Below are 15,637 nucleotides of genomic sequence, written 5' to 3' on the forward strand. Positions count from 1 at the left end.
TACTGATATGTACCCCTATTATGTACAGTGTGTAAAACAGTTCCAAAAGGAACCCTAATTCCATAGACAAAAGGCAAAATGGTTCTTGTCTGGGAGTAGTTTTCACACACACTAGTTTTCACACTTCACACTTCACACCAATATATTAAATAACTAAAAAGGGTTCTCCTATGGAATCAAGCCAAACCCTTCCAGAACCCATAGTGAGTTTGGCTATGCTGTTCCAGTGGATCGATGACATATCTGTTGTTGGTGCTGTTTTCTTCTTCATCAGGAAACTGATTGAAGGCGAGGACTTGCGGCTGACGGGCATGATGCAGAGCGTGTCTCTTATGAGCGGGGGCATGAGCGTTCTGAGCGCTGGACTGGGCGGCGGCGTGGGCCTGGGCCTTGGATTGGGCGGTGGGATGAGTGGCGGCGTGGGCCTTGGATTGGGCGGTGGGATGGGCGGCGGTGTGGGCCTTGGATTGGGCGGTGGGATGGGCATGTCCGTGGGCAGTGGAGGAGCTGTGGGCCAGGACGGTGGCAGCGGAGGTGGAATTGCTGAAAAGGACCAGGCGGGAGGCGTTGAAAGCCTCTCCACTGGACAAGCCGTGGAAACGACCGAGAGGAAGACTGTGCTCATCAGGTGACAGTAGCTTGCTTTTAGGCTGCACTGAAACACTGGGCACACACACCCATATATACATATATATATACCATGACAATAATAATAATGTATAAATAACAATGAAAGACATTACATTACATTAATGGCATTTGGCAGACGCTCTTATCCAGAGCGACATACAGCTGATTAGACTAAGCAGGACACGATCCTCCCCTGGAGCAATGCAGTGTTAAGGGCCTTGCTCAAGGGCCCAACGGTGGTGCGGATCTTATTGTGGCTAGACCAGGGATCGAACCACCAACCTTGCGGGTCCCAGCCATTTGACAGTCATGTACCTTAACCAGTACACTACAGACATATGTTCTATAAACCCATAGCAGGTAGATTTTTCCATGTATACAATAGCTTTTCTAAAATAAAAACAATGATAGTTGATAATGTCCAATAGAAGACAGTAAGAGAGCAGACTCAGTGCTTAATTACGGCCCTCTTTTATCTCAGAACAGTTAAGGCAGAAGATGACACCGTGCAGAGCGACACACAGGAGAGAACTATCACCATCTCTGGAGCAGCTGATGACACGGACGAAGATTAAAGCCTCCGCCCTTCCGCTGACAGCCCGGGATCCATGGGCCAAGCTTCGGCTCAGAACCCCGAGCACCACCCTGCCTTGCGTAGCTTTTCCACAAATATTAAACACCTCTGCGTGCCTTTTGCTGCTGGCCTACAAGCACAAATAAAGTGATCAGCAATCTACTAAATGTGTTCCTCTGGTCCTTCGCATAACATTGAACCATTAGTCACCAAGTGGCCACGGACATCGGTTGCAATAGTGATACAACAGCCACGGCTCCTCCAACAGAGAGCGCTAGAGAAAGGCAGTTTAATTGTAAATAATTTATTTTTACTTGGGACATATGAGATCTCTTGTGCACAACAACTTTATTTATCTATCATTGTGATGAAGAACATTTGTGAGCGATTTTTGCAAAAAATCCTGCAGCAAATGCGATAAGCTTGATGAAATTGGGTCATATTCTTTCCCTCAGTTCTGAACTCCACATATGATAGGGATGGGGGGGGGATTCCACCTGAGGCAGAGAAGATCACCCTGACAGCAACTCTCTGGCCACGAGCGATCCAGACCGTCATACCAACGCGCTGTGTTCCTAAGCGATGTAAAGCAGTCGTTCCGTGCCCCCATTCCATCCACACCCACACCTTCTCCATCTGCCACTGATGGGCTGCGAGCCCATCTCCCGCATACGCCAAACACTCAATACTCTGAGCAGGCAGCTTATTTCTAACCATTAGAAATACAGATATTGCTGGAGCAATTGCAATTGAAATGAAGATTGAATTGAAATGAGCATTACATTCAGTGTAAGGTTGCTACCTGCTACCTGTTTCCTGCCCTGAAGATGCCATCTAGCTGGGCTCAATGCAGCAATGCTGTGCTTTTACATTACATTAATGGAATTTGGCAGACAATCCCTGTCATTCACCTTAACCACTACGCTACAGGCCGCCCCAGGCTACAGGCTGTGCACTATGGAGGAGTTAGGAGGCCCTGACCAGGGAAGGGGAAATGGATGCAGGTCAGAAGCTTGTTCAGGACCAGTCTCCCGAGTGGCCACAGGAACAGCACGTACCACTCTGGGAGAATGTGTAGATAATTCCTGCACTTTTCATTATCAGTCCAGCCAGGTACAGTGACCTTGTCCTTTGACCTCTGCACAATTAAGGGCACAGACTAGTTGATTTGGGCACACTCAGAATATTACAGAACCTTGGGTATAGGCATTTAAAATTCACAGAGCAAACAGACCTGGCAATGTTTAAAATATATAATTCAGAAATTAAATGGAAATCCTGGAAGGGCTTTCCGAAAGAAATGGCCTTATGGTTAAAGATCATGCAGCCCTACCACTGTATCCCTGGGTTAAAGTAACATAAAATAATGAAGTAAAAAATTAAGTGAAGGATGGTATCTATTGGTAAAAGTTAACATTAGATATGCATAAATCACACATTCTTACAGACAAAACCAAATGAACACAAGTAGTAATATATCAAGCGCAAAATTATGATAAGAACTCAACTTTCTGTTGCAGGCCACCACACTCCTGTCATTATCTATTACTTTACAAATTGAAAACTGGATTTTTAAAATACATATATCCTTCAGATGTTAGGAATAATTTTATCTGTCACTGAAAACAGTAACTGGACTTGAATAACTGGCACAGTTGATCACACAGAAAGACAATAGATGGAGGAGTGTGTGGCAAGTTTAGCTTTTTACTAGGCCTATTCTGAACCATTGCATGAAATGAAAAGTCGGCTTCCAGAACAAAGGCAGGATGGAGGGCTATTTGAATATGACTTGTCTACAATTATCCAGATGACTCACGGAATGAACTTAGATGTATATCGAGTTAATCAATAGCCAGCGACTACACAGGCCATCATTTCCACAAGCTCATTCCACCCGAAACAGAGGCGTAATTAATATACGAGACTCTTATTCTTTCTAGAAATGGACCGGAGATTATTAAACCCAGAACTGTCAATCCCACTCTCTAATGAGGAACCGAGAAACCGTCTCCTTACCCTGACCGCCACTGATTCAGATCATTAGTTTACATTTGGTCCCTGCCATGCGCCCCCGACCTACAGAAATTCCAGGTCTCTCAATTCCCAAGAAACACACCACCATGAAAAGGGCTAGCCAATACGCCCAGCATTCTTGCATTACAAATATAATTAACTGCATTAGACCGAGCTGCTGGCGACCTTTCTACTCCCAAAGCCACGCGACCGGGAGCTATCCAGGGTCCTGTCAAGAGCATTTCCGCCTCTGGTCTTGAACTGTGCTTACACGACCGCCGAACAGTATCTAAAAATAAAACAAAAATACAAAAAACCCCGAGACCTAGATGTTATTCTTCTATACGATGTGCAGTGTTTTGTCTATCAGTATGACCGCAGTATCAGTTTTCCGCAAGCAATAGCCTATACAAATAATGGACTGTACTATGCAGTTTTCTTAGCACAGAAACGTTTGTAGCGTTCAACCTGTCCGGATTATGCAGAAAATTTAAATTAACACCATTACACATGAACACATAAACCCCAAAATGTAAATAAACTGCACAAAACCTTCGTATTTCCTAGCCACTCCTTTATCTTCCTAAATTTTCTGTTAATATTAGATTTCACATTATCCTGAAATTTCGTGCAAATCTTCTCACGAAATGTCAAATAATTGAATAATTTTGTAGACAGCCTATTTGTCAATAGGAGTCCAACTCATTAAAATTAACCTTAATCCCAAAGAGACATAACAGTGAAAATCTGACTTATCCTTTACAAAGATCACTATACCCAGACATTTTCAAATGATAAAACTGAAATGGGTCACAGTAATTAAAACAGACAATAACGTATTAAATGAGTAATGTAAATAAAAAGACAATAGAAAAGCAATAAAAGGTCATATATGTATGTATATATATATATATATATATATATATATATATATATATATATATATATACAGTATATATACAGTATATATATATAAAGAATGTGAATAAGAATAACAAATTTCACACATCACATGGCACCGTGTATAGTATAGCTATCGCAAAGTTGGAAAGTCACACACAGATAATAATGACATCATTGAAATTCCAAAAATATAAAAACACAACGCAAAAAAATATGATACACACACCTACAATCAATCAATAAATTAATATAGCACGTAATATTTACATGGATGAATATGTGAATTGACAAATACACCAAAACGTGTATTAATTTTATTATGTGGCCTATAATCTAAACTACAAATCTATCTTCATATATTCACATCCAAAAGAATGTTGTTCTTTTTTCTTCCAGTCCATGATCTCACACTGCGTCCGAGGGCAAAAGTTTGTCTCCTCTGAAACCTGAGAATTTCTGTCACTTCTTGCATATGGTTTAAGTGCTTTAATCCCAATTAGGGCCGGCTGACACACACTGCTATTCATGTGCCGCCCTCCCTGAATACATTTGCCTAGAAATGAACTTCACAAATAGAGTCCGCGCTAAATGCGCTCGACAGCACAGAGAACCTAATAGACAGAGAAGTCTTTCTGAGGCACTCGAGTGAGAGAAGGTATGAATTTATAAGGTACACCGAAACATTTCAATTCAGATAACTTTACTCCCTTTTATCCGCGCCTTTTCAACCGAAACAAGTGAGCTAAAGTTGTGGAAATTCGCTTGAAAAGGCAGCGCTAACTTTGTTCAGGCTTTGAATCTGAAATGAAGCAACCCCCTTTTTCCAGAAGAGAACGTTTAAGAATGAGAGCACGCATGAACAGCATCGAATCAGTTGCCACTTATTTCGCCACTTTCTAATGCGATTTTGAATATTAGTCTGGGTTAAAATCCCAATCATGTCATCTGGTGGGACTCCCATACAAACATAATTACTATTCAAAAGCGCCTGTAATGTCCCACCCGCATCCCTATCTGCAGCGCAGCTGGTCCAGCTTTTGTGCCGCCCAGTCTTTCCCGCAGAAAGAGTGAAAGGCGAAGCGCATTAAACGTTACACATCCTGGGAAATGCGTGTGTGTGAAAAGTACCATATGACAAAAATAAAAAAAATAAAAATTATTATCACACAAATCATGCCGTGGGATCAAATATTCAAACATAATTTCGGTTGTACCGGAATTTTCAAGGGCAGCCGAAATTATTTAGTTGTGTGTGCTAACGGTGTTGTTTATTGATTCATTAACCTGTTGAACTGTTTCTGGATATTGCTCATTCGCACGAAAACACAACATAGAAACCACATAGTTTCCGCATGGTGCAGGCTACAGTGATTTAAAATTATTTCAAAAGAAAGCATGAAAAGCACTGACACAAAATACGAGCACCCATTTATTCATTTACAGGCGTCTCTGTGCTTTAAAAATAGGGATGTCAAAATATTCTTTCCCTGGACAGCGGGCCTAGAAGGTATTGTGGCCGATGTGGATTAAGTGTTGGAACCTCCGCACTCTGCCGCCCTGAAAACACTCCCCTGGTGGATATTGTTCCTTTCGCAACTTTGCCGCTTTTCATGCCCGTTGTTCCTGTACAATCACGGTTCATTGTGTGGCAATCTGCTAAATCAAAACCCGCATTAAAACCGGAATTGTAAAGTGGAAGCCCTGCCAGTCTCGACAGTAAGAACCCGGGGAGCAAAATAACTTTTCCAGAACTTTTCTTCTGTTCAGAGTTCGATCATTCACTGCCACTTCTGAGCGGTGGAGTCCATAAAAAGAGTACTGGAATGTTTGATTGAGTCCACAATATTGTGCCTGAATAAAGCTGCGACCATGTAATTAATGTGTCTTTCTAAAAGCGGACAATGCCGCCGTTCAAGCTATTTAATTTCATTTAATTTTCCATCCCATTTGCTTCGAACACTGCCTTCGCTTTTAACACCCAGTCTTTCAGGGTGCGCTCTGCTCGAGTGAGCGCGTTAGATGGGTTTCACCCTTGATTTCGGGGTAAGGAAAATATAAAAGAGAATGTCTTCCTTTCCTCTTTTGTGAACAATTTATTTCACTTGGAGAACTTCAGCTTTGAGCCACAGGACAAGAATAAGAATTGGCTGGCTGGTGTGAGCGCTTCAGAGGCTGGACTCTCTATTCTCGGGCGGATGGGAACCAGTCGCCAGTGACGACATTAATAAATAACCCTCTGCACAGCCGGCCTTTACATGCGTCTATTGATAAAATTGTTCGCGTGTCGTTCACGCTCTTTGACTCATTAAGCGGGTAAAAGAGCAACGCCCGGAATGGAACAGTGGGGTACCTTTGCATGGCGAAAGATCCCACCTCTGCTCCCCCAATTACACCACAGTGTCATCGCGGAGTCGCCAGGGCAGAGGTTAGCAGGACATGTTCATGGCTTGAATTTATCGCCCACAAATTCTTGTTTTGCTCCGTCTTCTGTTGTGCCATTCAGGCCAATGATCAAAGGGGTCAAACTCAGTTTTAAAACCTGCGGTCACAAAGCGGCTGGACGCTCCTTCCCTATAGACTCGAGACAGGTCTGAAAAAGTTTTTAGAACATCCCCCTGAGCACTTCCACAAAATCTTCTACTAAAACGGGGGAATTGGATTAGGATGCATTTATTCGCAAAGTCATATTCAAATTCGATGTGAACCAACTGCAAGTGGTTTTGTCACAAAACTTAAATTCAGAATATTTTTTACTATCAATTTCTCCTGTGAGATAGCCCATATAGACACGTCACAAAAGTTGTAGAATTTAAAATGAAAAGAATGCATTATTTCACAAAAAATAAATCGCAGCCTACTACAGTCGGTAGCAAAAGTATGTATCTCACAAATATATTAGCTACTACTCTATATGAACGTTTCAAATTATATGTTCATATTCTTGTGAAGTGTCCATGTCTTTAAAAAATAATTTAAATGTTCAAATTCGCTAAACAGTAAGGGATTTGACGCTACATAACTACAGTGGCATAAATGAGCAATGGAAACAATCCCAAGAAGTGAGCTCGTGACAAGAAAACCACTAGTGTGAAATGATAAGATCGCGGTATTTTTCTGCTGGTTCTCCCGTCGAGTACCTGCCCGATTTCAGCCTGGCACACGCCGGGAGTCAATAGAAGTTAACAAGTCTTCCAAACATTCCTGCTCCTTTTGTTAATAGGACCCATACAATGCAGCCAAGGGGACAGAATAAAGAGCTTTGAAGTATATTAAACCTAAAAGGATGCATCGAAGTAGATTTAAAGTAGTCACTGATTTCCAAAAACGGGTTTGTATGGAGACAATAAGAGAAGGGAGAATTTATGGAGAAATTATACAGTGGATTTGTCAGTTAAAATATCGGAACTGTCTGGAGGACAAAGCCACATGCTGAGGATTAATGGTCGCTTCAGACCTTTCATTCAACACTTTCTTTTCTCTGCCCTTGACAAATTGGATTTTGGGGATGGGAAGGTCGCCTGGCCTATTGTCTGCTGACCGTTTGGAGCGGTTCATTATGCGCCGAGTGAGGGAAAGACTCCATGTGACCCTCTCTGAGGATTCTCCACAGCTGCTAAAGAAGCCAAACTCTCCCACCGCGCCGCGCGCCCCATGCGCGCCCCTGCGCATTCATGTGCCGAGGGGCACCTTGCTGCTCCATTTGAAAAGCCGGATCACATACGCCACCGCGTCACTTTGCGGGCGGAGATTAGCCAGTCCTCATCTCCGTGTCTCTGCTCGTCTCAATCACTCCCTGCTTGGTATTCCTGGTTCTGATCCCGCGGTGCACCGAGCCAGCCATGCAAGCGATCCGGGCGCCCACCATCAGCGTGAGTGCAGACTGCAGCATCCCAGCCGGCCTTCGGATGGGACCACTACCGGGCACCTGCACACTCGGGAAGTACATGTCGGACCGCAGAGAGCCCGGCATAAAGAAGAAGGTAAAATAACTTTTTCTTCATTTGTATTTTTCACAATGATAGGCTAATCTTTAATCTCCTTCAATCAATTTGTTTACACAATTAATATATAACGGCAGAAGTTATTGTCACTATTGTAAAATTGTCAACTTACTTTCAACTTAACTTTTAGTTTTAAACTAAATTTGTAAATGTACATGGCTTTTTAAGTCAAACCACATAATTTCCGTAATATTTTATACTTATTAATATTTTAACGAACACTAGGCTATATTGTACATGTTTTCACATTGATAACCCATGCAAGTTTTTTCAAACAGATTTTCGCCCGATAGGGAAAAGAAAAATCAATCAGTATCTAAATCTAAAAACCTATAAAACCAATATATATTTTACATTATAATAATAAGAATAACATTATGACATCGTTTCCATGCGGGTTTACATGTGACTAGATTTTAATTTACGCTTTATAATCTTTACGAATATTAAATGCATGACGCAGGTAACTTATCCGCTAAGGCGGCCCCAGAATTAAATTTATTTAACGAAAAAAATATGTATTTAAAATTGTATTACATTCCACTAACGTTTAATTAATTGGGCTATTCGTGGAGTAGCGAGCAGGTAAAGGGAACGGGGCATTTTTTAAACCATGAAACAGACCTGTCACAATTCATTGGTTGTATGGTTATTAATTGGTTTGCGCTGTCAGGTTGGAAATAATTGAGCTATATTAGTGGGACAACTTGTCACTCTGCGCCTGTACTTAACCGCCTTAATAGGGAGACCTGAGTTGATATGTGAGATTTCATGCCCTCGCCCTTTAAATCTTTACAGGCTAGTAAGCCAGTTATTTCGATGAGCAATTTAATCTTAATGTAATCTGGCCAGGGAAAGATTGCACTAAAGCAGAAACATGACCTCCAGCCATGAAAAAATAAATATCGTTAAATAATGAAAGGGGGAATAAATAGATAAAAACTGATCTCCGTGTACTAGTCCAAATGGAATAATGTAAATACAAAATTTTATTTTTAAAGAGGGTAACTGAACAGACACCCGGGGCTGTGTTTACTTGCTGATATAGCCTATTTACAAGTAAAATATCTTTGGTTTAAAATATTTGATTTAATATTTTTAAATTGGATTTAAAATGCCATAATGGTTTGTAAATAGGCCGTCAGTCAGTCATTATGCTGTCTGTCTTTGATTGATGCCGGTGAGTGTGTAGCGCTCCAGGCTGCGCGCGATCATCAGGTGCACTCCCCCTGTCAAATGTCACGCTTTAATTTTTAATTTGCTTGAACAGTTTAGAAACGCTTTGACACTCTTCAAATTCGTTTCTCATATCAACTCAATTATACGGCGTTTTCCCTTGAAAATTAGCAACGCTATTTAATAGAGCAGATAAAGACGCATTAACCGCGGCATTGTTGCAAATACCCCCAGGTATTTAATTTAGCACCGAAGAAAGTTTAAATAATAATGGCATTGACCTTTAAAATAGCTGAAATGCAATTCGGTGAAAAATAACACAAGAAAAAAAGAAACTACAAACGCTTAATCTAAAAATTCAGGGATGTGTTTGCAACAGCACAAACTATTTATTAAATTATTTTTTTTAACATTTTAACCTTCGTTGAAAAACGTTTGAATTTTGATCTTTTAAGGGTGCACTTGCCAGTGTGCATGTCGAATGTTCTACACAAATGTATATTTTTATCGTCAAATAAATAAAAACAAAACGCAAAACAAAGAAAAAATGTTCACTCAGTCTTTTTCATTTCCCGAAACGAACAGATTCGCATGTTAAGGGGAGATTTTGTGGACGAAGCCGGCGGTCCTGTGTCTGACTGGATTGGTCTCATCCGCGCGGCCAGAAACAGTCAAGAACAAAACCTGGAGGCGATCTCGGACTTACCCGGGGGGCAGGTAAGATCCGAATCCCATTATCACATGTTATCTCGTTGTTTGGAAATGTGCAGGCTCACAAGTGCCCGTTGAAAATAAGTGACGTTTATACATTCTATAAAACAGATCTTCTATCGCGTGCTGAAAGACGTCCAACCTGGAGAGGAGCTGAGCGTCTGGTACTCCAACTCGTTGGCTCAATGGTTCGACATCCCCACCACCGCCACACCAACACACGATGAAAAAGGTAAAAGCTCGCATGGCAGCCTATGGGTTTTATGCAGGCGTATTTAAAAAAACGATATTCTGAATGGTGAAATAAGGCGATACAAATAGCCTGCTTAAAATGTATGAATAGATTGTTGTAAGATATTATGCAAAGCAGGCCTAGTGTGTGATCCCTAGTCATTTTAAACAAAGCATGCGTTTAAATTAGAACTGTTCAGGATGAACCGAATAACCCTGGAACTGAATAACTGAATGTATGCAAAGCTTCATATGAGTAATATCAGGATATCAGGATAGTACATAGGCAACAAGCATGCAGGCGTTGATAAATTATTAATGTTTGTGATGCATCCCTATTGCTTTCCATTGATGTTTTGTGAAGTCCTTCATAGTGCAGTTTAAACCCAATCAATGGCCTTCACTGTAAATGTTAAAACCAATTCAATAATACATTCAATTTCGCTTGGTTAGGCTACTTGCGCTCAGAAAGCGACATTTACCAGTCATGGTTCCACACAGCAGCAATATTTCACCAGACTTTGTTAGCCTACAGCTCTTCTTTAATAAGGCTGATTCGATTTGTATAAAAAATTCAAATATTAAGGCAACTGGTGCACAAAGGTTGTATGTCTATATGAAGCATACCCTACACATGGTAAATACATTAATCCACACCACTATTGTTGATGACGTTTTTAAATATATATATAACAACAACAACAACAACAATAATAATAATAACAATAACAATAATAATAATAATAATAATAATAATAATAATAATAATAATAATTAAGCCGTATATGTGCAAGAATGAGCATAGTTATTTATGACTGGAAAAAAAACTCAAAGAGGAGGAAGGAATGGAATACTTGCGGAGCTGGTGGTTAAAGATAATAGCACCTTCTCAAAAACAATACGAAGCCTACATTTTAAAAAACGTGGATCCTTGATACGAACTTTTCTTTTTATTTTCATAATTACATATAAAAAACACCCCATATTTAATTCTGTATTCATGGGGCAACCAACATTTATGTTGTGCCGTTGGGATAATTAATTTAGACACATTAAAGAATATATACACTATAGACGATGGAGTCATAAATACTTTTTCGCAACAAAAAAAACCCAAAAAAAAGGACCTCATTCAAAATTAATAGTACATTTTTTCTCATTTCAAATTTTTTTCTTCCAGTAACTGTAATAATCACTACATGGAGTAATGCTACATATAAAAGCATTGTTAAACATCGTCTCATTCTCATCATTGTGGCTAATAATAATAATTCAACCCAAGAGGGGTTAACAAATGTCAGCATCATTAATATTCATTTATTCAAAAGCAAATAAATTCAAAAAGGTGCTCTACGGTAAATTAGCTGGCTACGGTAAGGTATTGTTGTCTAATGAATGCTAACTTTTATGTGGGATGTATATTGCCCTGATTTGCGAGGTACCGCTGTGTGCGCTCCTCTCCGGCCAATACACCGCGCGCTCCTTGACATACGCTTCCTATTCTTCAGCGTCAACAGATGGGCCGGCCGCATTGTCTGCCGCGCCTCGCGATTTCAGGCAACAGCTGCTATCGGTTCCACGGGAAAAGGGCATAGAGAGAGAGAGAGAGTCCCCATTCAGAATAATGTACTGTTTTTCTGTGCGCCAGATTGGACTGGCATTTGCTCTTTTAGGCTAATCATAAACAATAGTCACATAAGGATTACAAAATCATTACATCGAAATGATTGATCTGAAATGGTCAGTGCTCAACTGGTGTCTTGTCTAAATGCAATGTAAAGGAAAATTATACACAGACAGGATTAGCTAATACATAATAGCATAGGCCTAATTAACAACGGCTAATGGTATTATATTATCATCAGTCTAGACCAATATTGAAAAAACGACAAATAAATTACCTAATGTGGTATTTCTGTTCTCTGTTACAGGCGAGGAACGCTATATCTGCTGGTACTGTTGGAGAATTTTCAAGTATCCCAATGCACTAAAAGCACACGTCCACTTCCAATGTTCTTTAAGTAACGGACGGGGCTTCATGAACTGCGAGCAGGCTAGGACCTCAGAGAACTTCAGTAGATCCCCTAAATCCGGGGATACCCCAAATTCTACAGCGTCGCCAAGGAACGGCCACATCACTTCCGGTCCCGACTCTATCAGGCGGACAGTGTCTTCCTCGCCCTTTCTGAATAAGGCTGGGATATCGAAGAAATCGAGTTCGGAGGAGCAGGACAGGGCCCTCGACATGAGCGTGACTTCGGGTCGGAATCCCGGCCATATTTTGGGCCTCAGTGGAACTTCTTCAATGTTAAACAACATGGGATTTCATCCTGGTGTGCGGTCGGCTTTCAAACCCACTGGACTGTCCAAGATTACTCCCACAGAGGGACCACGAGAGGAGCCTAACGCCAAACCAAATGGGTTGGGGTTCAGTAAACTTTTAGGGAATATCAAACCCACGCGCACCCTGAACGAACCTTTGACTGGTGGCCACCCTTCCAAGTGCGCCCATCCAATTGAATCCTCACCGCCGGTGGTGCCCTGCACGAATGCCATCCGCGGGTTTCCGTTGCTACCTCACTTCGAGGAAACGTCTGCTTTCAAGCACGTGGAGAGTCGCCTGCACCCAGGACTCTCACCCTCACGGTATTCTCAGATTTCGTCCGGATTCCATTTTGAGCGTTTCTCCCTCCCCCAGTTTGATGGTGTTAAGCCCTACAGCGGAGACTGCAATATCCCTATCATGCCCTTTACGGTCTATAACGGGGAATTGCTCTACAGCTCACCTTACTACCCACTCAAATTTCACTTTAGCAACCTCCTGAAATACCCCGAGTCCATGTCGTATTTTGGTGCTCCGGCAATCAACCCAGACCTGAGCTCCATCCCAAATATTGATAGAGAGATTGCTATGCACGCGCAGCAACTATCTGAGATTGCGGTCGAAAAGAACAGGGCCAGACTCGAATCTATTCCAACAACGACATCAGGTTCGAGCAAGCCAAAAAAAGGGCACCTATGTCTTTACTGTGGTAAACTGTACTCTCGGAAATACGGCCTAAAGATCCACATGAGAACACATACAGGGTACAAACCACTCAAATGCAAAGTATGCTTTCGTCCCTTCGGTGACCCAAGCAACCTCAACAAACACATTCGCCTGCACGCGGAGGGGAACACACCCTACAGGTGCGAGTTCTGCGGAAAGGTGTTGGTTCGTAGGAGGGACTTGGAGAGACACGTAAAATCACGGCATCCTGGCCAAACGATGAAAAAAACCGATGACAAATCGGACGGCATTTTTCAAGACCAGGAACAAAGAAGTGACAATGACAGTGATGTTGATGTGTGCTTCACCGACGACCAGAGCGACCAAGAGTCCAGTAAAAATGACCAATAGGGAATTGTATATTTTATTGTATATGATTTAAACGTTTAGATTTAAGTATAATTTATGTTTTCCAATCAAGTAAAAATACAAAAATGCTAATTAAATAACCAAGTGAGTTGCAAAGGCAGAGAAGTTGGACATTTGTCAATGCAAAATAAATGTGTGTTCTTGAATCACAACAGCTCGTTTTGTTAATGAAAGAGTTGTATCCGTTACCCATCCCTTAATTGAGTCTATTTAAATTATTTATGTTGTGTGGTCAATTAAAAAATACATAAAAAACAGGTATATATAAATACATTCAAGTGTCCAATCCCTTTAATTTATAAAGCCGTTTATTTTATAACATTAGTAGCCTACGTTGAAATATGTCACTCAAATCACTTCCTCCATGAATATTTTTGAAATGGCAATTAGCGGACACAAGACACTTTGCCATGATTCAACGGCTGCACTTTAAATACGGATAGGAATCTGAAACACGTTCAAATCTATAGGGCTCGGTGATTTAATTTGCTTCTGTAAAATATAGTGTTAGGCTAAACCACTGTGGTAACACTGGGCTTGGAATTTGAAGGATTTTATTGTTGTTTTTGTTTATGATTTTTTTCGTTGTTTCTAATTCCTTTCTAATAGCCTACACTTGACATGTTTTAGTGAGAACAAGGTATAAAATAAGTTGACAAATTCGCAACACTATGAGCAGAACACATCAGCACAGCCGACATCACTTGTTTGATTTTGAAATAATTAAGAATGATGTTTGTAACAGGTAGGCTACATTAAGTGCATGACTTATGGATTTATGTAAAAATGTACAAAATATTCAATGGAAGCGTGATGTTTATACGTTTGTTTATAATGGACATTGTATATACGAAAATATTTCCCAACTGTTTATTGAGCTGTTCTTTTTCAAATAAATGTATAGCCTAATATAAAAACATTCAATGGTATGATCCCTAAATTAATACCAGTATATCATTATAATATATGCTACGGGCCGACGGCTGGTGATTATTTATAACAGGCAAACCCAAAAACAGTAAAACAGTTTACTGTTACCAGAACGTTCAATGTTAATATTCATCCATATTCGACTCATCCTAATTAACCTTTTCTCGACTGAAAATTAATAGCCTCACTGAACATTTTACTGTGTTTTGTTCATTTCCACAGCTACATCTCACTAAAAATCTTTTAAAAAGAAATATCATAGGGAAAAATTGATTGATGTGCATGGTTTACCATTTCAGATACCCTGGAATATATTTGCCCTTACTTTCGTCGCGGTTCATTTCAGGGAAGTTTACGAATACGCTTTAACGTGTCAGAAGAGAGCCAGGGTGGCTACTGCATTCCTTTAAGGGTGTTATCTTATCTAGACTGAATGCCTCAGTTGTGCGCCATACAGTAAATCTGCCGCATGCCGTCCCAAAAGCGGACAGGTAGCCATTAAAAAGACGTATGATCGGAGAGGGAGAGAAGGGCAGATGACAGAGCTGTTCCAAGGCAAACAAAAACGCTCTGCTGTTTTATTTCGTGATTACAATCGCTCTTGTCTTTGTTTGTAGAGAAAAAGAGGAAACGGAAATAACTACCACCTTTCCTACGAATATTACAGAAACCGCCGTGAATCTGCATATGTTATTGCCTTTGACAGAACATTTCGACCCAACAACACCCCCCTTGTTCTAAAAAATCTAAATGAGATAAATATAAACCCACACAATTTAACAGAGCACTCATGCTCCTGTACGAGGATCTGATCCGATTTAATGAGCTGTTATCCCTTGACAAATATATGTAGGCTATTTCCATAAGGATGAATAAAAACGAAATAATGTGGGCTTCAGCCAAGTGTTACCATTACCTACCTGAAAACTTCATTATACTGACTGACAAACTACTAGACTGTTATGGGTTTCATGCGTAGGCTAGCCTACTCATGGCGAACAATGTTGGAAACAACAGGAAACCAACATGTGGAGCGGACCTTATTTC

The 15,637-nt window shown here is 40.7% G+C and overlaps 1 protein-coding gene across 1 annotated transcript; it reads left to right on the top strand.

Moving 5' to 3' along the window:
• Positions 1–7,935: 7,935 nt before the first annotated feature.
• Positions 7,936–13,642, top strand: prdm13 (PR domain containing 13). The gene is made up of 4 exons (XM_061242382.1): positions 7,936–8,103; positions 9,886–10,017; positions 10,123–10,243; positions 12,174–13,642. Exons 1-4 carry the CDS (start codon positions 7,963–7,965, stop codon positions 13,640–13,642), a joined length of 1,863 nt encoding a protein of 620 aa, XP_061098366.1. The 5' UTR covers positions 7,936–7,962.
• Positions 13,643–15,637: the final 1,995 nt, after the last annotated feature.

This window comes from Conger conger, chromosome 1 (assembly GCF_963514075.1).
Source record: "Conger conger chromosome 1, fConCon1.1, whole genome shotgun sequence".
Lineage (NCBI taxonomy): Eukaryota > Metazoa > Chordata > Actinopteri > Anguilliformes > Congridae > Conger > Conger conger.